The sequence below is a fragment of the Schistocerca piceifrons genome, chromosome 6, assembly GCF_021461385.2.
Source record: "Schistocerca piceifrons isolate TAMUIC-IGC-003096 chromosome 6, iqSchPice1.1, whole genome shotgun sequence".
In the NCBI taxonomy this organism is placed as follows: Eukaryota; Metazoa; Arthropoda; class Insecta; order Orthoptera; family Acrididae; genus Schistocerca; species Schistocerca piceifrons.
In genome coordinates this window covers 67,639,230-67,666,751 of record NC_060143.1, presented here as the reverse complement: position 1 = coordinate 67,666,751, position 27,522 = coordinate 67,639,230, and the positions used below count along the sequence as shown (strand labels likewise).

General features: G+C 39.3%; 1 protein-coding gene across 3 annotated transcripts in view; it reads left to right on the top strand.

Moving 5' to 3' along the window:
• The window catches only part of LOC124802401 (rho GTPase-activating protein 17-like), a 161,864-nt gene that overhangs the window by 42,339 nt on the left and 92,003 nt on the right, over positions 1 to 27,522 (top strand). For all 3 annotated transcript variants that reach the window (XR_007017115.1, XM_047263154.1, XM_047263153.1), the window contains exons 5-10: positions 91 to 279; positions 361 to 457; positions 8,162 to 8,312; positions 9,571 to 9,720; positions 16,552 to 16,729; positions 24,508 to 24,717. Coding sequence is in view for 2 of the 3 variants with exons in the window: in XM_047263154.1 (XP_047119110.1) it covers positions 91 to 279; positions 361 to 457; positions 8,162 to 8,312; positions 9,571 to 9,720; positions 16,552 to 16,729; positions 24,508 to 24,717 (975 nt within the window). In the remaining variant the exon portion in view is untranslated. The remainder of the gene's footprint in view (positions 1 to 90; positions 280 to 360; positions 458 to 8,161; positions 8,313 to 9,570; positions 9,721 to 16,551; positions 16,730 to 24,507; positions 24,718 to 27,522) is intronic.

Below are 27,522 nucleotides of genomic sequence, written 5' to 3'. Positions count from 1 at the left end.
CCTATAAATATATTCATCCGTCAGTAATGATGATATTGTTTAACTGTTATCACATAACTTTATGAAGAGTATTGTGAACATTTGTTACAGAAATATTCTTCAACGGTGTGGCGAAGTCGAACAGGACCTGGCAAACTTGCTTGTCAGCTATGAAGTGGGCGTTGAAAAGGCTGTGATAGAACCTCTACAGAATGTGATAGATGTGGATATTCCTAATATCAGTAAACATAAACGGAATTTGGCAAAACTCACATTGGACATGGATGCTGCAAAAACTAGGTGGGTTCCACACCATAAAAATGTATGCAGATGTGCTATATGGCTTGAATGTTGTTGAAATAATTTTTGATGGCTGTATAGGTATCAAAACTCAGTGAAGCATGCGAACACAAATGCACGCTTAGATTCCATAAAGGATGAAATGGAAGAGGCTGAACTGAAAGTGGAACAGTGCCGCGTAAGTTTTACCAGTACCATTTTTGCTTGCTATCAGTGGTAAGGAATATGTTGGTTTAGAAAGTGATATATACAATAACTATACAGCTTCGTCTTCATTTTGTACTTCAGTGTACAACTTGTTCTTTATTTTGGACTTCGACATTTGAGTTTTGTTCACACACACACACACACACACACACACACACACACAGCTATAGTTACTGAACTGATGGATTTGAAAATGTGCAATGTGTGCTGCTCAATTCAAGTTACAGTATGCTTTCTGTTAGTTCCATGTGAAGTAAACTAATTATTAAGTTTATATTCATTGGAATAATATTGTATTTTGACCGATATAAAGTTGTAATTTGTATTGTCAAATATCTTACAGATTATATGAATATATCTAAAAACAAAGATGATGTGACTTACCAAACGAAAGTGCTGGCAGGTTGATAGACACACAAACAAACACAAACATACACACAAGTGTCTATCAACCTGCCAGCACTTTTGTTTGGTAAGTCACATCATCTTTGTTTTTATATCTAAAAACAAAGATGATGTGACTTACCGAACGAAAGCGCTGGCAGGTCGATAGACACACAAACAAACACAAACATACACACAAAATTCTAGCTTTCGCAACAAAGCTAGAATTTTGTGTGTATGTTTGTGTTTGTTTGTGTGTCTATCGACCTGCCAGCGCTTTCGTTCGGTAAGTCACATCATCTTTGTTTTCAGATATATTTTTCCCACGTGGAATGTTTCCCTGTATTATATTCAGATTATATGAATAGTTTCATATGAAGTAAACTAATTATAAATTTATATTCATTGGAATACTATTGTATTTTGTGCAATATAAAGTTGTAATTTGTACAGTCAAATACCTTACAGAATACATAATAAAATTTGGCTTCTGATTTTTTTGTAGTTAAAAATTTTGTATGCATTGCAGAAAGGTCCCTCTGGAATTCAAATGGCTCTGAGCACTATGCGACTTAACTTCTGAGGTCATCAGTCGCCTAGAACTTAGAACTAATTAAACCTAACTAACCTAAGGAAATCACACACATCCATGCCCGAGGCAGGATTCGAACCTGCGACCGTAGCGGTCGCTCGGTTCCAGACTGCAGCGCCTAGAACCGCACGGCCACTCCGGCCGGCTCTGGAATTCAAATTGTGATTAACAAGGGGAGGTCCCCAGGGGTTGGATTTTTCTTTTTACCCCAAATCACCTGTACAGTGGTGTAGGTTAGGTTCCCATGTATCAAACCCTGCAGCCATTCATCCTGATGAGACCTCGTTTGCAAGTAAGTAACAAAACAGAATTTCTTGTGGTCCACTACAGCCTTGTGAAAATAGCACTTATTTCAAAAGAGTTCCAGAGCCTAGCAGTTAAATTGTTTGACCGAAAAGCTGAAGGTTGTGGGGGACTTAAAGCTCAATGGATGTGATCCACTTTTTTTCCATATTTGTGTAAAGGACTGCAATCATTACTTTTATTCAGTTAATCAGTTTAATTATAATTTTTCATTTCTATTCCCATTTAACATTGTATTAACTTTATTTGTTCTCATTTCTTCTTCTTTTTATTCTCTTTTTATATTTCAGATCTGTAACCATATGATTTTAGTTATTATTTTGCATTTAGTCAAATTAATTCCTTCTGGATTGTAGCTTGCTGGCTTTCTGGGGGATGAGTGAGTGGTGGTGACAGGTCATGGAGCCGAGGGCAAACACTATTAACAATTACAAAGAACTTTTATTGATTTAAATAAATGATGTAGTGAGGCAGACATGAGTAGCTCTCCCTGTTGCCCCTGGCTGCTACTGACAAATAGATTCTGCCCGTAGCTGCTGAGCTGGCGTCAGTGGTGTTAAGTGTTGTACTGTGTCAGTGTTCCACTTGGGTAACTGCTCTGCAGGTGACCACGGTGGCAGTGTGTGCTTCGCATGCACTGTCCATAAATCATATACCAGCAGTGCTGCTGGAATTGATGGTGGTCAAGCAAAATTCAGGGTGTATACGACCCCGGACAACCAGGAGATCTGGGAATTGTTTCATCCGGGAGAAAACCGGGAAAGACCCGGGATTTTTTTAGAATTCCGGGAATTTTCATTGTTTTAGTTTTCTGTTAAATTTTTGTAATTTTGACTGGTATGAGCCGATACTCTAACTAAGGAGATTGCTGTATCCCGCCACTGCAGAATAATACTTCAACAATAAAACATAAATGAGAGAAAAAAAATGAAAATAGCTTAAACTGCAAAGGAAATGCGCCATATCCAACAACAACACACAGTGCTCATGCAGGCATCTGCCAACAGCAAAATGTGTCAAAGGCTTTAGGAAGACTATGCAATGCTTCATAACAACAAATTGCCTCCGTGAGCGTGAAGTCACAACTGTTTACATTAGATTCGTTTTAGCAGTTACGAGCGGGCTCATGCGCATGCGCAGTTCAGTCGCATTTGATTAGTAGATACTCCCGCTTCTGGCTAAAGGAATGTGGCTGTTGGTTGTGCAAGCATAGATGCTACCAGGAAAAAGGGGCGACAAATTCATATTCTTGAGGGAGGGGGGGGGGGGGGGGAACTTGTCTCACCTAGCATCCAGTGCATGTTGGTCTATCGATTATTCATATGATTTTGAAACACATCCCTGTTGGTTTTTGAACACATTTTAATTGATTTCTGAATGACTCATAAGTTGATTTTTGAATACGTGCATAGTGTACGTGATGTCTCTGTCAGGAGAATCCTCGTCGCATCTAGAAATAAACTTTCCGCAGACAAAAGGGGATGGGGCTATACGAGCTGAGCAGAGTAAAGCCGAACGGATTAATGCCAATCGCTGTCTGATTATGTGGTTGATTGGGTTTGCGAATGATCAGCATTGTTATAATTACTAGCGAAATCCATAAATTCAGACTACCAGAATGGAAATAAATGACTAACAGGTGAGAAAGATTACATGTTATCTTCTCGGTGTATCCAAGAAAACGAAATTTTGACAGAAAATTTGAGGCCAGATCACTACATTAGTAAGGACCAGCCGCTTAAGTTCTATTCTGGAAGTAATGCGGAAAACGTGATGTACGAACATGTTACAACATCTAATCAGGGCATAATGGCGGGATAACTAAACCGGTGATTCTAATAGGGTTAGTGAAGTTAATCGGTGAACAAATTTTGACAACGGCAGGAACACCTACAGAATTGGTGATGACAAGATTGTTTGTTAGAATGAGGAAGGAGAAGAAACGGGGACATCACACACATTATGGAAGAATAAGACCATTCCAAATTTATGTAAAAAAAATGCGTAATACTACTATTCAATCTCATGCTTGAGAAACTGGTGCGTATGATTGAAATGTGAAACTATTTCGTAAAATAAAGCTTTTTGCTTGTAGTAGGCCTTATAGGTATTTGATATTGGTACTTCGTGAATTAATTCTGTCGTGTTATAAAAATGACCATTTGTGCCAAAACAGTCTCGTTTATTTGGTGTGTGTTACAAAATTGCTACCATATTAAAAAGGCCTATTTTGTTTTATCTAGCAGACAATGACAAAATAGACGTAATCAGGTCGAGAAACCACACCAGTCTTGTGGTATTATTTGTATTAACAGCTTTTTCAGTATTAGATAACGACATTTCGATTTTTCATGTAGCATAACGTTTGACGAACTTTGGTGAGGTAATAGATTCTTTCGCGGAAAGGAAAGTACGCCATGTAAAGCTGTAGCAAGATTAGAGAGAAAAAATGCTAGGAGCTAAGGATTGAAGAAATATGTACTTTGTTGCTTGTCCCTTGTCTTCATTGGTTTTATGCATCCTATATTTAATTTTATGTCACACAAAACAGCAAGTTATTAGCTAATAGGCAATAAAGAGTGCAAATTTTCTGAAGAGTTCTTGTTCTCCCGATTACAAATAATCCCATCTACTATTAATTGCGAGATTTTTTAAAAAGTGGGGCAGGCTGTTAAACCAGCCGACTGGGAGCTGGAGAGGCACCATAGACTTTCAATTTCCACTGTCCTGAATATAGTTTGATGGCATCCATTGCAAAATATACATGTTTCGATTCCACAGAGCGAAATACAGTGACGTGTGATAGAAGAATGCTGTATGAAGAGGCGTGGCACTGCGCTTTGGCACACTTACGACCAAATGACATGCCTTACATTTCCTCGAACACATTCTTTTCAGAAAGATGTGCTTGCTACAAGATGTACATAATTTTGAAAATTCGTTTTTTTTTTTTAGTTAGCAAATATCGTAGATCTGCGGCTGGTGCGCAGAGCACTCTGAGTTATAGTGGATAGTCTCCATGTGACCCATGTTTACATTTAGTTCAAAAATGGTTCAAATGGCTCTGAGCACTATGGGACTTAACTTCTGAGGTCATCAGTTCCTAGAACTTAACCTAACTAAGCTAACTACATCACACACATCCATGCCTGAGACAGGATTTGAACCTGCGACTGTAGCGGTCACGCGGTTCCAGACTGTAGCGCCTAGAACCGCTCGGCCACCACGGCTGGCTTACATTTAGTGATTTTGCTGCTTCCCTTCGTTTACTCTCATGTCGAATGAAAACAAAACGGATATCTGTGACCGGGAGCTATCAAGTGAATTAAAATTCATGTAATTACGGAGGTCTAAAATATGTTATTAGTTTCAGATTTTATTTTCGTTCCACCTTTTTGACAATCAAGCGTTAATTGCCTTGCAGAACAATGAAGTTATTTTTGTCTGTTTGCTAAAGAAATTTGACTTTTATCAACCTTTTCCACAGAGGCAGTCAATGTATTTGAAACGAAATGGTTAATTCCACAGTACTGGCTAGTTTCAACTGTCCGCTGCATTTCAGGTGCATGTTTTCATCTTCTAGCACGTATGGCATTATGCCATAATAAAGAACCAAACATGATATAATACAGTACTGGTGCTCCAGGAAAATTTACATCCCGAAAACCACACTGAAAAGCTTAATATCAGGTCGAAGTCTACTTCCTTGGGAATCTGGACATACGAATGTGCACTGTAAATATGCAGTTTAAATGTGCACATTTTAGTATGGTTCACGAAATTCTGATGCTCTTGGAGTGTCCTCTGATGTCTTGTTTCTTTTATGACATGATGTGTGATGTTTCAATGTTTTACACGTACGTACATATGGGCTTCCTACGTCATGGTACTTGCGCAAGTGTGGTGTCGCCTGTTCCTTGTGCTCTCTGGCAACTGCTGAAATGAACCTGTTTCTAACAAGTCACAGAAAAATATTGCGAATGGTAGTTTGAAAAGCGTTACTTTCAAAGTAAATATTGTTTTACGTAAGTTGAACTACTTGCGAGACTATACCATGAATTTCTTAAATCACAGAGCATTTGACTCTCATTTAAAAATCAACTCTTTCATGACAAGCGTTTTAGAAGAATTTCGAACCCTGAATATCAGACATTTATGTGATTATTAAAAATTTTACTGGCACATTTGTTTGATATATCTTAAAGTGTAACATGCGCAGAAAAGATCAACATTGTATGCGAAAGCTTTGGTTTTCTTGTAGCAACACTATGTATATTAATTTAAACTATTATCTTTCCCTGTTGGTGTGTTCTTGCTATTTAACAGTGATGTTGTTGTTGGCTGACTACATCACGTGTCCTGTGCTCTGCATATCCGCTGTCATCAGCTGGTGAGATAACGTGACGTGAGCTATGACTGGCTTACAAAAGCGCATCGCAATCTCGATTTCAATGATTTGGAAAGTAACATGCGGAGTTTGGTGGGATTCCAATGTATACTTTCGTAATACGAAAATACACAGCATACATGTTGCTGCACATCAAAGATATTTCCAAAACGTGTCTTTTTCCCTGAGTTTTGTTTTCTAAAGTGCCGGGAAATTCTATGCCTGTGTATAAAACCATAACCATTCAAATGATTGATATATTTTGAAGTTTCGAGGGAAATACACTGTCACTTAACATGGAAAATGTGTGTTTTCACCCGTGAGAAAGTGTATTTTTAACTGGGAAAAATCCGGGAATTTTTTTCCGTGTTCGCGTATACACCCTGAAAATTGGTTTGGGACATATCAGTTACAACAGCTTCTTGCTTACTTCCAAAGATGTTGCTGATCAATTACAACAGCTTCTTGCTTACTTCCAAAGATGTTGCTGTGCTCTTAACAGTCTGACCAATGGGAAATAAAGGCTCACCTTTTTCGTTTTCTTTCTCAAAATAGTCCATTGTGGGATTGGCTGTGTAGCATTCTTTTCTTCCTCCGTTTCACTTCACATGCTGGGCTTGCATCATTCATTGCACTGGACATGGTTTGAAATGAAACAGAAGTGAATAAACACTAAAAACACCAAAGTAAAACAAACTATGAACGACACTCCTAATTAGACAAATGATGAATGGTAACAGATATGCATTTCAGCTGTGCAGCACGGCAACATGACTTGTGCTATCTGCTCGAGCACAGTCCATCAGTGGCTGGCTATCCACTGTCACTAGACAACAAAATGATTCAACTGAGTTGTCAGACCAAAGACTTGTGTTTCAAATGATAAATATTATGGTAGATAAATAAACATGATTAAAATATCATGGACAGAGATTCCTAATGCAAAAAGAATAACAGTAAGCAAAAATGAGACAAACAAAAAGTTATTATGATAATTAAATGACACAGCTAAGGATTAGAAATGAAAAAAATTATATTTAAACCATTCAGTTGAATAAAAGTAATGATCACAATAATTTCAATAAAAATCGAAAAACAGCAGATCATACCAGTCAAGATATGAACTCTCAACCTTCAGCATATCAGCCAGATAACTTCATCACTGTGCAACGACAGTATTTTGAAACTGATGTCATTGTCAGTCAAGACTAATGGATCACAAGAAATTCTGAAATTATTTTTTGTTGATTACTCGCAAATAAGGTCCCACCAGGGTAATGGCTGCAGGGTATGATAAGTGGAATCCTAACCCATACCACCGACCACATAGATGGTTTGAAAAAGTCAATCCCACCCCTGGGGATCTCCCCTTGAAAGTCTGAATCTTGCTGCAGAGGTGGTCATGAAATCTGTCTTTATATTATTATTACAAGGGGATCTGTCAATGGCTTACTTGAGTCTGCTTGGAAATACACATTTTGAAAGGTATCCCTTGTTATATATATGTCTTGATTGTCAGTGGAACTGACTTAGATTAAAAATGTTCAAATAATAGTATTAAGTAGAAAATGTAGTCAGAAATGTGAAAGAGCAGAGGGCTAATAACAACACACACAGAAAATATATATTTGTTCTCTCAAGCTTTTTGAGCTACAAAATAGTTACCTGCTCCATTGCTATCTTCTCCAGGTTTTTTTCCCCTGAAGAACAACCCATAGTTATCTGTGCTTGTTTCCTTGGACTGTAATGGAATTTGTGTCAGTATGTTACATGTAATTAAAAGTCTCTAGTGCAAGATTAGACTGAAATTTCAATGCTTTTTGTCAAGAGTGTAAAACTTTTTGGCTGCAGTACCACATTGTCAGATTTATCTGTACCCGGCACTAAAATGTGAACAATAGTTAAATACTATCACACTTTCTCATTTTGTGGCCATTATTGAAATATTGCGAAAGCTGGACATTGTATCAATATCAACAACAGAAATTGTGGAGAATTATTTATTTCAGGATGCTCTTGCAGCGGAGATGTTCCAGTTCATTTCAAGGGAGGCTGAAATTGCTCAGATGGTTGTTGAATATGCAAGGCACAAACGTGATTTTCATGAAAAGGCTCTCAAATGTTTAGAGGACGTTATACCAGCATTAGAGGCTACTATTCGTAAGTAAATACGTGGTTTTGCAATACGCAATTATTTGGGATAATTTAGCATGTAATATTTAGATTTTAGCACCTTGTTTCTGTGACTTGTCATCAACACAGTTGAATGGAGACATGATTGTAAGCAGTTTTGTGGTCAGAATTTTTTCAGAGGTGATTGTAAGGAACACCCAATGATTTCTTAGCCTGCTAACCATTATGTTTTGGGTGTTTTAATTAGATTCCAGGCAGTGTCATATTTTGATACATAGATTTAAATTAAATAAATAGATAGTTATCTGCAGAAAGTATGCAAGGTTAAATTTTCTATTTTTCTATTAAGATGATGGAAAGGTTGGAATAAAATTAACTAATTATTGCGAACACTTTTCATGCCTTGGGAATGCAGTCAGGAATATCCATTTTATTACCCAGAACTAAAAAGTATCTTGAAGTGACTGAACTGGTGGGATGACACGGTCACAAGTAATAACCGATTTGAATCAGTGTGATCACTGCATTCCTTGGTCGTATGTTTAATTTACTTTGCAAATAAAACAGCCTGGGACACCCTTTACCTTCTGCCAAAACAGTTGAGGGAAGTATTATTCTGCTGATTATGGGCCATGTGGGCATTTAGGGAAATGCATTAGCAGACAGTGCAGTCAAACTAGCATGCCAGCAGCTCATTGTGATAGTTACTATCTTAACTCCCAGGTATCTCTTATGTCATTAATGCAGAAAATCATGAGACGATGGCAAAATGAGTGGATGGAAGTGACGGGCAACAAGTTACATTGCACGAAACAGATAATTCAAATCTAGTGCACCACCTGGTTTTGCGGACAAAGCAAAATGAACCCTCATATACCTCTGTTAACACATTGATTTCTGCTTCCATCCAAATGGGGGAGTAAAAACTAGCACATACAGTGCTTTGAATGCCAGATCAACAGCTGGTCTGTATTTGGCTGATAGTCTTCTTCGATCCTGGGTGACAATTGGAAATGTGTACAATGTATATTATGGTGTGGCAGCATTCCTTAAATTCTCTCTCTCTCTCTCTCTCTCTCTCTCTCTCTCTCTCTCTCTCTCTCTCTCTCTCTCTCTCTCTCTATTTGTGAATAGCGGAGGAGGATGATTGCACTTTAACCTATCCATTTACTTACTGTTCCATGTCAAGTTCAATTTAGATGGGGATATAAAGAGTGTCGCATTACTTCCTGTTTTTGTAGATGGAGAAATATGTTTGTAATCTGAAATCTTTGATTGTACGCAGAGGAAAGTGACATCAAGCCCGTGTACTCGCAGCCTCTAGAGGAGCACCTGCGCATCACGCACCGTAAGATAGCACTGCCTATTGAGTTGTGTGTTTGTGCGCTGCTGGAGCTGGGTATGGCAGAAGAGGGTCTCTTCAGGGTTGCTGCAGGTATGTAGCAATATTTGAGACATTTTGTTGTTTATTCCTTGCTTTATATTTTCCTATTGTGGAAATACAGTCCAAGGCTCTTTATGGTGATTCAAGTGTCATCTGTCACATTCCATAGTCGTATTCTGCGAACACCACAGAGAGTAGTAGTCACTGGGGTGTGGAAAGGTGTCAGACGTAAATTTAATTTAAGTGCAATACAGTGAAATGCCTATTCAAGAGTTTTTGCAAGGATACCCTTCAGTGGGATAAAAGGAGGTGCCCAATGAAAAGTTCTTTAAATCAACAGTAAACTTCATCACATTATCTACATACATTTAATGTGCTCTGGTAGGTAGGTGAATACATGTGTATTTTGACGGCTCTCATTTTTTCAAGTTTGACTTTTCCTTTGTGCTACCCTCTAGTTTGGTCCTGCCGCAAAAAAAAAAAATTAAAAAAAAATTAAACTGTGTGTAATTTGGGCTGTATAGGAAAAGGGAAAGATGTTTGTCCATGGCCTCCACACTTGAATGGAAAAAAAGTGCATGAAATTTGAATTAATTTTATCTAAAACTACATCATAATTAATAAAGTCCATGAAACATTTTAAAAATAGCATAAGTAAATCACTAAACATAATGTAACAAATGATACAGTACGTGAAAGACAAACTCGGGATTTTTTCAAACATATTGCCTGCAAGTGCCACTGGTTGTAGTTGCAGAAAAATTATGACGAACCAGGCAAAGAAAGCATTATGTGTGCTAGAATTTGCCTGTTACCACTTGGTAGTGAGAATGTAAAGAGCATTCCATAGCAAGTATCACAGGACACCACCAGTTAACAGCAACATAGAGAAGCGGTACAAGAAATTTGAGGAGGATGGTTCTTTGTGCGATGTAAAATATTCAGACTAAATGGATATGTGAAACCAGGCAGTGGACTGTGTTAGGGACATAATATTAGGAGACCCCACAATCTAACTATCCAGTCAACAGCGAGAAAGATATTCGTAAGCAGTTGAGAGTGAAGCCATACAAAACTCAGCTCCTGCAGGATGTAAGCCGAGATGACAAACTGCAAGTTCTGCATAGATAAGTATCTCTCAGGGAAGGTAAATCAACACATCGCACACATGTGGGGGTACAGAGAATTCACCTGCGACTGTTAAAGATGTCCTTGATTCTGAGATGTCCTTGATGTCCAACAAGACGTTCCGGAGGCCTTTCTTTGCTGTGAGAACTGTCAATGGTATCATCTTTCATGACATGCAGCAGTTGTTGCTCTGGCCACAACTTGAATTGATAGTAGTGATTTCGGCCTTCAACAAATGGCCCCCTCAATGTTTCCAGAGTTGTGTTCGAGATTACCTGATCACTACAGGTACCAGACTTGACACCCTGAGATATTTCCTTGTGGGGTTATATGAAGAACAGTGTTTATGTCCCACCTTCACCACAGAATCTCGAAGACTTGTGACGCAGCATCACAGCAATTATGGGGTTGGGTATACCTTATTTACTGGAATCTAAGCCGCACTTTTTTTTCCGGTTTTTGTAATCCAAAAAACCGCCTGCGGCTTAGAATTAAGTGCAAAGTAAGCAGAAGTTCTGAAAAATGTTGGTAGGTGCCGCCATAACTAACTTCTGCCGTCAAATATATGTAGCGCTACACAAATATATGTAGCGCTACACAGGCTTGCTTTGCAGGCACAAAGATAAATACTGGCACCAAAACCTCTGCGTCAGTAAATAAATTAACGAAGTAAATACAAATTCCACATTGTTCATCTTCGAATGTAGCAGCATTTCAATGTACTACGAAAATCCGACTGGCAAGACTGTTTGGGGTTTTTGTCAATATGGCCAACTCTACATTCAGAATTTTTTCCTACCTGTGAGAAGAGATGGTTGTTAAGAGGAATTTTTATGAATTGTGAATCACATGCAGTATTCTCTTCACCACAAGAATAATACGAATATAAACATTTTGCCATGTATTCTTTCGTGTTTGCTGCTATCTCATTTAAATCCTGTCTGCCTAATAAACTACGAAACTAGAGTGAGACAACAGCAAACGTGGAAGAATGTACATATCATGTCATGTTTATATTCATATTATTCTTATGCCTAATAGTGATACAGTCAGAAATGAAGCATGGCAATTGACTAGATTTTTAAATCTAAGATGACTCTAATTTCTGTGCAGAATGTAATGTACTAAAGAGGCGTCTGCAAAGATTTTCAAACGGAGAAAAATTTTCGCTAATCTCTCATTCAGAACATCTTCTATCATACACAGTCTATTATTTGTTTCTTGTTGATCATTATCAAAGAAAGCAGCAGTGTAAGTAACAACAAATAGCAGTCTCTTGCCATTGTTTCGCTGATGAGACAATTCCTCCCCCCCCCCCCCCCCCCCAAATTGTAAGCGGTGGTAGCGCGCACAAAAGCAAGCCATGCCGCAAGCGGCGACAGGCCGTAAACACTCATTATCAGAATGCGACAAACAATGCATGACACAGTACAGTAATGCATTTTCAGCTTAGAGTGACGTAAACACCTATACCAAAGAGAACGGCACTTACGAGATCAAAGAAAAATAAGCAATCAATTCAATCCAGACGAAACACGTGAAAAAGGAAGGGTACCCGTATAAATACCAATGGAGCGCCTGACGCATAGCAATGGCTACCTGATAAAGCTTAACTGCTAAGCTTACGACTCGAACCAAACTACTGTAGCTGTATCGTCATTCATTCGATCTAAATTGTGTCTCATATTAAAATGGACCAACTTTGTTTCGATTTGGAGGTGCGGCCTAAAACTTTTCTCTCCCCTTGAATTTCGAGTCTCAAATTTCAGGTGCGGCTTAGATTCAGGAAAATTTTTTTTCCTTGATTTCGAGTTTCATTTTTCAGGTGTGGCTTAGATTCGAGTGCGGCTTAGATTCAAGTAAATACGGTAGGCGGAATTCGACTGCTGGTTAGATGTATGCCAAAGATGTGTGCCGTGTGATGGAGGATGGGCACATAGAACATTTATAAACACTGGCGGGGGGAAAGCTTTGAGAGTTTGTCTTTCACACGCTGTATAATTTCATATTGCCATTTGTCTGTACAGATGTTTTGAAGTGTTTCATGGACCTGATAATTGCCCTGTATTACAATGGAGGTGATGATTAACCAATTACTTTCAATTTAATTATGAAGTTTCCTTTGAGAAATCCTTATTCTTGGATAAAGTTTCTTTTTCATTGGCTGGAAAATTAAGGCAATGCTCAGATACAACCTGAAACATACACGCTTAGATTTATCATTTTATGTAAATAGTTATTGTAGTCCTTGATGAGCTTGATGCTTTTATTTGCTGGGTCATTTACGACTTTGTTTATTGACTAGTTCTAGAGAGTTGATGAAATCTTCATTTTCATCCCACAATGAAGAATCTGTCTTAAGGAACTCATCTAAAAGCTAAACTCTGCCTGAACAGGCCACGAAGGCCCATCTCTACCAACTGGCTGCCGTGTCATTCTCAGCCCACAGGCGCCACAGGAAAGATACAGAGGGGCATGTGGTCAGCACACCATTCTCCCAGTCGTATGTCAGTTTAAGAAATAAGGAACTCATCGCTCAAGTCAAATCTGTTAAGAAATTGCCTTGTTTTATTATACAAAAACTGTTCTATCCCATTGATAGTTTTTAGGATTTGATCAATTCCTACTTAAATTCTTTTAATATTTTTACAAAATGGTTATTCCTCATGATACAGTTTCCATTTTTGGGTCAGAAGACAAATTAGTATCAAAGAATGCAAAGCCAATAGATTGAGAAGACAGGTACTGCAAATGGTGTTTCAGTTTGTGTAAAACCACACAGGAGAAATCACAATCGACCACCTGGTATTTATAAAATATCTATCTGTACCACCCGTATTAACCAACATCTTGCCCCTACATCTTTTCTAGTAGTGATTTCCATGCACTTAGACCGATACGTTGATATTTACAAATTTGCAGGTAACTCTTTGTTTATGATTCACTATACTCTGCACGGTCTTCTCCTGATCATCTTTCTCTGATTTATTTGCAAATCTGACAGCACTTTTCTTTCCTTCTTGCCATTTACCTTGCTTCTAGGTGATTCTTTCACATTTTTGTGTGTTTGTTTCACCAAAATGCACTAGTTGACTGTTACTGCGATCTCCTGCATTATTTTATTTCCCAAACACAGCACATTCCATTTTCTGCAGTGACTTCCCTTCTCTATTTGCCCTGTTTTTAAGCTTTTGTTTGTTGTTATGTTTTATCCACGAACTTCCCCGACCACTATTTGTTGTTGTAATTGAGGTGTTGTCTGGAACAACTACTTAATTGAAATCCAGATCAGTCAGTAATTCTTGCATATTACACTATCACCTCATATATTCTGAAAATACAGTATTTCATTTATATTTGACTGAAGTTTAAGGCATGTACTAGTGTTTTAAAAGAAAAAAAAAGAGCTATTTGAGACGCTTGATGATCCATCTCACGATCTGAATATTGCTGTTCCAGTGAATGGCTCAGTTTTTTCCTATCATAATTTTTTTCTATAATAGTGTCCACTTTTCTTGTGAGAAAGTCTCGCCTGCTTATTATGTAATATGACCCACAACCCGGCACCGGCGAGTTCGTGCAGCACGGGATAACAGTGACAGGGACCTGGAAGAGTGGAGTGAGAGGGGATGACAGAATAGAGGAAGGGGAGACTGTAGGGAAGAGGGTGTCAGTGTATGCTGAGTAAAGTTAGGATGTTGGTGGCAAGGTTCAATTACATGTGGGGAAAGAGGCTAGCGGAGAGTGAGGTTAGAGGATTACAGAGTTGAAGGGTCTGTTGAAAGGGTAACTTGCGTCTATGTTGTTTGTAGAAGTTGGTGCTGGGCAGGGGGATACAGGTAGCATATATTATAAAGCAGCCATTGAACTAAGTATGTCATTCTCAGTATCATACTCTGACAGCAGTTGTTGGTCAACCCTGCTCTTGGCCACAGTGCGGTGGCGGTCATTCATTTGGGTGGGCAGCTGGTTGGTGGTCACGCCTGCATAGTGTGTAGAGTGCTGTGCAGAAGTTGTAGTAGAGCTTCTATATGACAAGACTGCTTTCACAGATGACCCTACCTCTGGAGGGACAGGTTAAGCCTTTGGCTGACTGGAGTAGCATGTGCTGAGTGACTGAATTGGGCAGGTCTTCCACACCTGGGACTACCACAGGGATATGACCCAAGGGGCAAGCTGGTGGCAGTGGGAGTGGGCCAGAGTGTTGTGCAAGGTGGGTGGGCGACAGAGTGCCACTTCCGGGGCGCTGGATGGGATTTGGGTAGGATGTTCCTCATTTCTGGGAACTTATTTAATCGTATGGCTAGGGCACCCCATCGGGCAGACCATTCACCGGGTGCCGGTCTTTCAATTTGATGCCACTTCGACAACCTGCAGTCGATGAGGATGATAGGATGATGATGATGATGATGATGATGATGATGATAGGATGATGATGATGATGATGATGATGATGATAGGATGATGATGATGATGATGATGATGATGATGATGACAGCACAACACCCAGTCCCTGGGCGGAGAAAATTCCCCGACCCAGCTGGGAATCGAATCCGGGTCCAGAGGATTGACAACCAGTCACACTGACCACTCAGCTACTGGGGGGGGGGGGGGGGGGGGGGGGGCGGACATTTCTGGGAATGATGATGGATAGCTGAAGCTCTGGATAAAGATATGATTCAGTTGTTCCAGAGTGGGTGATTTTGGTTTTTCTGGGGAGGGGAGGGGGGAGGTACTCCTTTGCAGTTGGGTCTTGGGGTGGAGAGATGGTTCGGGGAAGCGTGGAATGTGAGGATCTGGCATGGGAAATCTATTTGCCGACCAGGTTTGTGGGTTAGTACCTGTCTGTGAAGGTCTTGGTGACACCTTCAGCATACTGGGTGAGGGAATTCTTGTGACTGCGGAAGCACCATCCATCCATAGCCAGATTATGTGGGAGTGTTTTCCTTTGGTGTGGATAAGATCCCTCCCACATCTGTCTGCTTAGATGTAGGATTCCCACAGTTTTTTAAATGTAGTTACCAGCTATTTCTGATATAACTAAAGCTTTCATCATTTACTACCTTTAACTAATCGGATATAAAATAGCTTCCGTAATACAGCGAAAGGCCTTTCCTATTTCCTATCTCATTTATTTCATTAGATTTGGTATTATGAGCATTTACTTAAATTGATGTATCTTTCAAACGGCCGTTTACTCGTATTTATGGAAAGATAGTAGAAAAAAAGAAAATAAAATGCATTAAAACATTAACTGAATTTTCCGTTGGTGCTTGGCAGAACATGATAATAATATTTTAATGTTCTGCAAAATTATGTTTGTTTTGTCATGAACCAGCTTTTGGTTTCTTAGGCCCTCTTCAGGTGACAACTGAATGTCATTCAGCTGTCACCTGAAGATGGACTGAGAAGCCAAAAGCTGGTTCATGACTAAATAAATATAATTTTGCAGAAATGTTTTCGTTTTTAACATTAATAAAATGCATTACGTATTTGCATCCAATTTTTCAGCTTCTGTTCTGATAAAAAGCGGCAGTACTTGTTCTAGATTACATGGAAAAAGTTTTCCAAAGCATCAGCTTAAAATGTAATTAATTTTTCTGTTCAATATTTAAATTTGAAGTGCTATTTTAGTAGTTCGCTCACCACTCTCCCAGTGACAGTGTTTTAATTAAGTCATGTGTAATTACAGACAAATGACAAAGCCTGTTTTCCAAAATAAATTTGGTGCATGTACTGTGGTTATTTTTTAAGGTATGTCAAAAGTTCGGCGCATGAAGTTGAGCCTAGATGCTGGTTTGATGAAGCTGGAGACAGCGATAGAATATGGTGACCCTCATGTTGTCGCTGGTGCACTGAAGTGCTACCTGAGGGAACTCCCGGAGCCACTCATGACATACAAATTGTATGATGAGTGGATTGCAGCCTCGAAGTGAGTGTGCTTTTCATTTTTTTAGTGAATTGATTGATGCAGGGAACACACACACACACACACACACACACACACACACACACACACACACACACACAGAGAGAGAGAGAGAGAGAGAGAGAGAGAGAGAGAGAGAGAGAGAGAGAAGTAAAAAATTCTATTCTGCATTGGTATCCAAAATTAAAGCAACAATCTGGTATTTACCCATCCTGTGTTCAATTCACGCACGATATAATCGCACAAACTGACAACAGGTGTACATATGGTGATATTCTGCATGGAAGATGGCGTTTTGGTCAACGGAAAACAAAGCCAACGATGACGTCAGGGCACCTATCAAACGGAGTTCTGTTTACCGGGTAGTCCCACATCCACAATTGCTGTGTGCACATTCACAGATGGTGCAGTATGGCACGAGTAAACCTACCATGCTCTATGCAGTGGAGGGCCATAGGAAGAATGAAGCAGGACAGTTGAAAACTCATTTGACCCGATGGCTCAAAGTGTATCATTCTGTTTCTCGGATGTGGCGACAGTTTATAGAGACCGAAACTTTATCCCAAAGGCCAGGGCAGGGCCGACCATGTGTGAAATCAGAAAGGGGCGACCGTTATGTGCTGTAAGGTTACAACGGTACCGCCTTAGTACTGCACAGCGACTAGCATCTGATCTATCAACATACTGGACGTGTTGTATCAAGGCAAACACTGTAGAGAAGGCTTCAACAGAGCGGCGTTTATTGTTGGAGACCTGCTATGTGGGTGCCTCTGTTGAACAGTGGGCCAGTTTCATTTCACAGATGAGTCCTGATTTGGTCTGCAGGATGCTTCTCAATGGATTCACATCTGGAGGGAATGTGGAACACGATTTCGAGACTCGAACATTGTGGAGAGAGACTGATATCAAGGAGGATTGCTAATGGTGTGAGCAGGGACTATGTTGACCACTTGAAAACCTCTCCATGGATGAATCGACAAGATTTAACTGCTGTCAGGTATCATGACGACATACTGGTACCTCATACGTGGTTGTTGCAAGGTGCTGTGCGCCCAGACTTCGTATTGATGGATGGTAGTGCTTGACCTCATAGAGCACAAGTGGTTGATGTTTTCTTGGAAACTGAAAATACTGCTTGCATGGTGTGGCCTGCTCACTCTCCCAATTTGAATCCCATAGAGCACATTTGGGATGCACTAGGGAGACAGATTGCATCACGTTAACATTCACCAGTCACTCTCCAAGACTTGTGGGCAACTGTGCAGGAAGAATGGGCATTATTGCCTCAACATGACATTGATTACATCATTCACAGCATGGTCAGTTGTCAGGCCTGTATTGCTGCTAGAGGTGGTCACACACCATGGTGAGCACATTAACCAGTTGTCAGAATGTGTGTGCAAATCCGTTAAGTCGGGAAAAACGAAGACCATTTTCGTCTACTGCTATACATGCTACAGTTGATCATGTTCTATGTTCTTTACATTGTTTCTATTTTGCTATCACCTGTTTATACCATTTTGTAGCAAAATAAACTTAACCATGTAAAATTTCCATTTGTTGCTTTAATTTTGGACATCAGTGTATTTTAAGCATAAACAATGTGGCTGGATGCTGCCTGTTGATTAATTGAGAAGATAGTGAACAATTGAAAAACTTAAACATTTGCACTATTATTGTAAATCACCTACAATAATTTCGTGAATACTGAAAATAATAGCTAAACTAAGGCACCTAATTAATTCTAGACAGTTGGTATTCCAATCAGTTGTGTGTTGGTTGTGTCTTTTTTGTAGTCCCAAGAACTTAACACTTTCTTCTCCTTGTATTTCTTTCTTTGGAAAAAAAAACATTACTTTGTTTGAAAAAAGTGTTTTTATAGCTTATGAAACTCTACAAGTAGTACTATGCGCTATCTACCAAGTCTAGTCAAAGTTCAAATATGATACATTTTTCTTGAACTTGTGTGTTGATGTTTTCAAATACTTCGTTAACGGTCTTTTTCAGCAAGAGGACTAGCCCTACCTTTTGTTCTTATATTTGTATCATATGCAAAGAGGGTCCGCCCCTCGTGGTCTCGCGGTAGCGTTCTCACTTCCCGAGCACGGGGTCCCGGGTTCGATTCCCGGCGGAGTCAGGAATTTTTCCTGCCTCGAGATGACTGGGTGTTGTTGTGTCGTCTTCATCATCATCATCATTCATTCCCATTACGGTCGGAGGAAGGCAACGGCAAACCACCTCAATTAGGACCTTGCCTAGTAAGGCGGTGCGAGTCTCCTGCATCGTTCCCCTACGCTCTGTATAGAAGCATGGGACTTCATTTCCATTTTTCCATGCAAAAAGGACGAAGTTTGCCTCTCCCGGGGCTGCAATTGAAAGATCATTTTATATGTAGCAGCACACACATCACTACAGAATGAAAACCATTCTGCAAGTCATTCTCAGTAGCATGAATAAGCCATTTCCATAGGATATCTTCTCTTGCAGGAGTGCTAGTCCGCCAGTACATGAAGGAAAACTTGTGTGAAGTATGGAAAGTAGAAGAAGAGGTGCTGGTGGAAGTGGAGCTGTGACAGAAGATCATGGGTTGTGCCTTATAGCTCAATTAGTACAGCATTTGGCAACCAAAGGCAAACAATCTAGGTTGGAGTCTCAGTCTGGAACACAATTATAATCTGCCATGGTGTATCAGAATGCTAGTTCTTCTTGTAGTTCCCAAAGTGGTTCCCCGCCATCTCTGAAAAAATTGGCCGTATGTGCCTATAATGTGACTAGTACAGAGCTACTTTTAACATCATAGAGACTTGTTCTGCTGCACTAATAAAACCTATGATGTTGCAGTACTTCTGGTGTTTCTACATGATTGAGGCAGCTTCCTAAAACAAAAAAAGTCATCAGTTGCTTTTTCAGATAGATTGATAACTTTCCAGATGACTCATAGTTTATGTTTAGTTAGGAGACCCCTCCCCCCACCCCTAATGCATCCAAATGATGCTATGTATCAGAAGATGATGCAATGAAGGTTGGCGTTGTGTAGTACTCTGAGAAATTTATTTACTTTTCTATTTTGGTAGATACTCATTGCAGTGAGTTGACCTGATAGCAATACAAGATCAGGTCATTTTGATGAGTGATTACTGAAAGTACATTCTGAAGGACCAGGAAATATATGATAGCCGCAGTGTGAGAGTGGGAATCAATAGCAGTCCCTATCACACATTATATCTGGATATAAAGCTCCACCATCTGGAGAATATTTGAAGAGGTTGTTGAGGTTATCGAAATAGTTCATCGGAAGATGGGACAGCAATATCAATTACTGACTTTGTCCACACTATAGATATGATCCTCCCACTGTTCTAGAAAATACCAAGTAATACATTGTGCTGATGGATCACTGGACTCCTGTTCCAAAGGACAGCAGTAAAGTCCTTGTCCAGGCATCCAGATTGTAGATTTCTCTACAACACTTCAGGTGAATATCAAGATGGTTCCTTTGAAAGAGAACTGCTGTCTTCCTTCACTCAGTGAAGATAGAGCTCTCTCATCGTCTGGGTATTAAACTCTTACGATCTCTCTCTCTCTCTCTCTCTCTCTCTCTCTCTCTCTCTCTCTCTCTCTCTCTCTCTTATTATTATAAAAAAACCAGTGGGAAATCCAGAATGGAATAATGACAATATCATAAAAAGGACAGTTGCTAATCACCATATAATGGAAAAGTTGAGTCACAGATAGGCACAACAACAAAAAACTGTCAAACAAAGCTTAGCAGCCAGCCGACCTTAATTTTTTTTCTCTTCTAGCTAGTACCTTCAGCTACAGGAATATGATCAGAGTACACCATTAGGCCTCATACTTCTAAAGAAAACAACATTTGTATTAGAGTTTTTGTACGGAAAAAAATTAAAACTTTGGTTTTAAGTCATATTTAGCCACATCTAATATATTTGAACTTAAAATTTGTGTTCATATTATCAATCTACATAGATTCTGCATGATATAATATTTGTTTGTGTGTTTCTGTCACATATTTTAGAAAATAAGGCACCCTGAAAAAACTGACGCTAAAAATGGGCAAAACATCTATAATTTTGTCAATAGTTCCAACAGAAAATAACATAATACCCATAAGTTTTAGGATCATTTATTGACACACAAATGTTGACCAACACATTTGGGATGTAATCCCTTTTACAAAGTACACATATTGTTCTTGATTGTCGCCTCGTATCTTTTGTAGAGCACACAACACAGGCTTGCTCCTTCTTTCCCGGTAGTATTTCTGCACCATACACTGTGGGGGGGAGGGGGGAGGGAGGTTATAATAATCAATTGGCGTAACACTTATTGGTACATGTTTGGGGCCCGGTAATTCCGAATACATGGAGCGCTGAGGAGCAGGATTGTCCAACTAATGAATTCCAATTTCAGCAAACATGTCGCTGGCTGCAGTCAATTCTTCAACGTTGTCTTCCACACTGCTGGTTGCATTATTCGGCTATTGAATGACTCACATGATATCACGACTAGACCACTCATAGATCGATCCATTGTCCGAAAAACCTGCAAAATCGTTCTCACTTTCACTACTTTCCACGGTATACATCACACTCAAACGAGATTTCTTCCTTGGCGGCGCCATATTACCTTCGAAGCAAACGAAAAACAGCCATGTGTTTGGAACTCATAAATATCGATTATTGGCATCGACAATGGAAACGAAGTACTTGACGACTATCTTTTGACTTTCGTTTATCTTCACGACATCGATATAGTACGATCTGTGCCTTAGTTTGCAAGAAAAGTGCACAAAAACGGCAGTACGATTAGATCGTACCTGGCACTTTTCGCATGTACCATGTGATCCGATTAGATCGTATTTGGCACTATAAGGGTTAAGCATTTTTCAAGATTTTTTAAAAGCCTGCCAATATATGAGTGACAAGGAACTGTAAACTCACATTATATTAGGAAGCAGGTAGAAAGCGTTACTTGTCGACTATTTGTTTTATAGTTGTCTGAAAATTGTAATTATAAATTCATTTTAACTCAGTTTTCTATTAGTTGACTAAATTACTGTACCCATCACTTGCTTTCATAAGTAAGTCATATTTACACATGTACCTTGAACACTTTCCTAAGAAACAATCTTTGGCAAAGTTAATGAAAGATGACTACACATGAATCTTATAAGATAAACAATGTAATTGATATGGTACATCGACTGAGTCTGCTTTTCCCAATGTTCATCTGACTTGATTTGTTTGTCTTAAATTTCTTGTTCATACTGAAATTTACAATTGCTAGTGTATATGTTTGTTAAAGTAATTGCATGCAGGAGCGTAGACAGATACATGCAGAAGCCTAGACAGATATAGCGCAATATAATGTAGGTAATATGGACATCTGTGTGAAAGTCAGTTTTCCATTTGCATGCTTGTGGGAGAAACAGCTTAAAACAACTGTAAACTTAATTAACAACTATATTGAAAGGGTAAATTGCTACTCATCTTGTAGAGGAATGTTGAGTGGCAGACAAGCACAATGCAGAAGGCTGCTACACATCATTCAGATATCAGACTACATCCTTCATCACATTAGACAGTAGGGGCGGAGGAAGATGGTGGTGCTGCCTATGGAAATGTACAGGGACATGGTTCGAACAGGATAGCTGGTGGGAACTTTCCCTGCAATATATACATTTTTAATCTAGCCACATGGCAGTGAGGTGCTGCAGCAGTTTCTTATCATTTTGATGGTATACTTGTCATCATAAGCTTCACGGTGGAGATGGACGGGAAGTTTCCTTTCATAGATGTGTTGGTAGAATGGAAATCAGATGGACAACTCGGCCATTCAGTGTAGAAAACACACACATCTATATTTCAACGGGTGTAGCTTTTACTGTCTAACTGTGAAGAGAGCTATGCTGAACACCTTAGTAGAAACAGAACTATTTCGGGCATGGACCACCTTGGTTCCAATATTAAGCATCTGAAGCTGGTGTTCAGAAGGAATGGGTATTCTGTTCGTGACATTACACCAACACTGTCAAGAAAACAAAGATGCGATACTGTTCAGACAAGCCAAGAGGACCAACACATAGCTTGGCTTCCATTTTGCGGTGCAACAACTGGCATGTTGTCTAAACAGGCAAGGAATCAGATCAGTCATCAGGCCACCCAGAAAAATTAATTAAGTGTTGTGACTGGTTAAAGATAATCTCGGCCTGTGTGTGCAGGAATTTATAACATTCATTGTGAGTGTAGCAATAGTTACATGGGGCAGACTATATGGCCCTCTCGGGCTGGCCGAGCGGTTCTAGGTGCTACAGTCTGGAACTGTGCGACTTCTACGGTCGCAGGCTTGAATCCTGCCTCGGGCATGGATGTGTGTGATGTCCTTTGGTTAGTTAGGTTTAAGTAGTTCTAAGTTCTAGAGGACTGATGACCTAAGAAGTTAAGTCCCATAGTGCTCAGAGCCATTTGAACCAGATTATACGGACCGTTGCCAATTGTTGCACCGAGCATTACCTTAAATACAGGCAGTTGGATAAATCAGTTGTGGCAGAGCACAGCCTATTAAATAAGCACAAGATTTTGTTTGAACAAATAAGAATACATGCTCACACGTGGACCTATTGGGATTCTGTGATTAGAGAAGCAGTGGAAATAAGTTTTTTGTGAAAACAACTTCAATAGAGACCCTGGCTCTGCACTTGGCAATGCATGGAAGTGGGTGCTTGACAAGGGAAAAACAGAGAAATACTTCTCACAGTTCACCGCGTGATGCAGTGGATGGCGTTGCGGGCAATGTTAAAATGGAGAGTGCAAGCAAAATCTATGGACTGTATGCACCATCATGACATAATCCAGCCAGTCGGATGCCATCCTGTGAGTATAAAAGAAGGAACCTTGCCAGTTCACAACAGTCAGCTTTAGTCCATGATGACAGTGATGGAGGATATCTTTGGAACCTCGGAATTTTATCTGAATTTGACGTGGCAATCAAGACCATTTTATGCAACATATCCTTTGTTCTCTAACCCCTCCGATCTCATCCCTCAGTAGTTCCTGTCCTCCACCTACGTATCCTCTTCCGTGTTCCCACTCGAGCCGTATACGGAACTTCTATTCTGCCAGTGCACCTGCGTAGTCTTTTCTCCTCAGCAAAGGTCAGTGCTCCACCCCAGAAGGAGTCGCAGTCGGGCCTTAGTGCCTGGAGATGACAGGGTCATTTGTATGTGTGTGGGAATTGTGCTTGTGTGAATGTGTGAAAGTTTTGTTGTCTCCGTGCGACGAAGGATGTAGCCTGACACCTGAATATTATCGATCAGTCTTTTTTCTTGTGCTTGTCTTTCACTCAGTGCTTCCACTGTATAATGAGTACCAATCTATCCTTTCCATATTGTTATTCCATCTCATATTAAGGAAGAGTAATGAAGCAAGTCAGCAAGTGCTCCACAGCTCTGAAATGATAATGGAAAGACTTCTTCAAGACACTAAAAGCTGCAATATCAATAATTTTAATATAGGAAAGTTCTAGTAGAATGTAAATAATTTAGAAGTTCTTTTGTATGTGCCTATCGACGACTTAGCGCTTCTGCTATTCAATGACTGGTCTCCTTTGTTCCTAAATTGTCAATAACAATAATTTTTTATTGAAATGAAAAATAATTTATTTGTTTAAACAGTGTTATTGTATCATCTTTTGGCAGCTTGGAAAGACATACCTGGATGAAATGCTTAAAAGGAAACTAAATTGAATGCATTTGTTTTCAGAGTTCAGAACCAGGAGATACGCTTACAAGAGTTGTGGAAAGTAGTCCAGAAGCTTCCGACAGCGAATTTTGACAATTTACACTACCTCATTAAGTTCCTTTCTCATCTGTCACGCAATCACGCTCTAAACAAGATGACGCCACAAAATATTGCAATTGTTATTGCTCCAAATCTTATGTGGGACAGTGAGACTGACGCAAATACTGTCGGGTGAGTATCTGTATCCCTTTTTTGAATATTAATATAAATAAATTTTGTTGGTAATTTGCCCTTATTTTGCATTTTATACACCACAGAAAGAGGATATCAAACAGTGGAAAGTTGAGTATGGAATAACAACAATAAAAGTGGGTATAACACTCATAATTACCAGATGAAACTAAGACAGGCTTTCACAATACTAAGTACATCACACAGTCTGATTTCTTGTTTCTTGGTTGTACAAAACTTCGACATTCATTGCATACATACAGTTTCTGAATGGGAGATTTTTTTTTTTTTTTTTTGTGGCAGTATTTTGTCAGTTACGTCCCTTTTTTTTAATCCCTTATCTGAGGCTGTTCCAGCTCGTGTCTGCCTGCAGGCAGAGGTAGGCAGGGGCGGGCAAACAGTTCACGTGACAAAGAAACTGTAGAGTTTGCGACTGTATCTCAGTCGAACTTCCTCTTGCAGGGGTGGACAAATTGTACCACTGTAGAGTTTGCGACTGTATCTCAGTCGCACTCCCTCTTGCAGGGGTGGACAAATTGTACCTGCACACATCAGAACAGTGTGTGAATGCAGCACAATGGGTCCACCTGGTTTGTTGCCTGTGTTAGCTGCACCTGTCCATGGACGATATGACACATGCTTGCAAGTGCCCGTGCCCCATATGTATGTTAGAACAGCCATGGAAAGTAAGTTGTTGGCTCCACAAAACCTCAGATGTTTCTTTATTCTTCCTGTGTTAGCTCTGAAAAAGGACGTTCAAAAACATAGCAAGGTGTCATCCTTTTATACGTGTTTGTGAATGCTGCTTATTGATTTTCTACTTGATGTGTAGTTATAAGTTCTCGTACAACTACACTGGAATAACATTAGCACATTTCTGAAAGGACCACAGATTTTGAACATCATAAGTGGAAAAACATTATTGAGAAACATCTAATTTGGTAGTGATTCGATTTTTTTTGTTGTTGGTGAAAATGCAGAATTAAGGGTACTGTATGTGGAGTAATATGCAAATCCACACTTCCTGATGTACTGTCTCAATAAATTATAATTCAGAATGCACTTTTGAGAAAGCATTTTGAATCGCACACAGAATTTCTCAAAATCACATGTTAGTATACAAGAACCAAAAATGTGTTAAATATGACAACATCAGCTAAATCCAATATATTGGATGTATACACTTCTACCATTAACCTGTTGGAATGCAGGAAAATCAGACAACACGAGAGCGTAGCCTCATCCAAAACACATACCTGGCTTGTAATGTAGACTTAATAAAAGTATGCTAAAATATTAATTTTTATTGCACTTCTATCAAAACAAACAAATGTCTTCATTTAGCAGCTCTCCATTAGTGAATCGCTACTGGTAATTGATAGGGGTTTTCATTTAAACAAACTATTTGTGTATTGTACATCTTGTTAGCCTCACTACAATTTAACACAATAAGATATTGTGCCTAGTCCTGTCTCCATAAAGGTTTGAAAAAGAAATCAGTAGTTGACTGTTTGTTTTGTCAGAATGTTAATATTGAATTGTCCATCATAGTTAATACGTTCATCACTTCTTCGTCAACTTCAAAACTCAAAACATAATGCGGCACTGTGTCCATTGTTTCAATGGTTTTTGACATTGTGGGGACTGGCAAAGGTTCTGATTCATCCTTGACTTTACTTTGTTTCTTTGTCATCTGTTCCTGCAAGACTTGATTAATTGTCATGAAATGAAAGTCAAGAACACCATTGTCACATTTAACATACTCATTGAAGTTTAAGGCAGTGAACATTTTCTTCTTGTTCCATTATTTGCTGTCTTTCTTCAGCTGCAATTCCTTTGTTTTCTAAAGTAATGTCTTCTGTAAGTATGTGATGAAAACTGGCCATCTTGAAGTGGTTTGAGATTGTGCTTACTTTTATGGAATCCGAGGCACCCGTTACAAAATATATAGTGTGCATCTTTTTCATTATAGTGTCAAGACACGCCAGCCTCTTCCGTACAAAAATCTCCCTGTATTTTTGTTTTAGACTTTTTATAATGTCTTGGTCAATTGTTGAAGGTGGCGTGTACAACTTGGAGGAAAAAACACTACATTTATATTATATAGAAACAACATATTGGTGGGGATGTGTTTCACATGGGTGAACAAACTGTAGGCTTTTTACTCTTTTGAACACCCAGCCTTGCATCCCAGGCAGGCAAGAGTTGTTATCCATGTGTTTGCATTAGACGTATATTTACATGGAAATGTTTGCACATTTTTAAAGCATTATGTACTCGTCCCCTTCCCAGTTGTCAGTTGCACCAACATCTCTGTTCCATTTTCATTACAACATATTAAAACAGTTAGCCTCTCTTTACTAACTTTCCCCCATGGCATTTTTCTCCTTCGCACTCGAGAGTTTTGTTGGGCAGAAGGTGAAAAAATAAGCTTGTTTCATATGCACCTGAAACATCACTGGGACTGTTCTTTTCTGTGATTGATGGAAGAGTATTTTTCAATGGCTGAACAGTGTCAGTGTTCACGCTTCGAGCCTAAACTCAAAACATGTTTATACACTATATTATGTGTGTTATTCAATGTTTTGATCCAACCATTGGATGCTTTGATATCGGCGAGTCCCAACTTTTGTGTCAAATGTATTGCTTTAGCACGAAACACAGTTATATTGGTTGGAATATTCAAAGCAATTCGGTAGTATGTTTTCCAGTTCTGGAAACTGACCTTCACACAATAGTTTTCGTGTGCTGTTCACTTCTTCCGGACATGCTTCCTTTTTGTTTGCTGCTTACTGTGCTTAATGT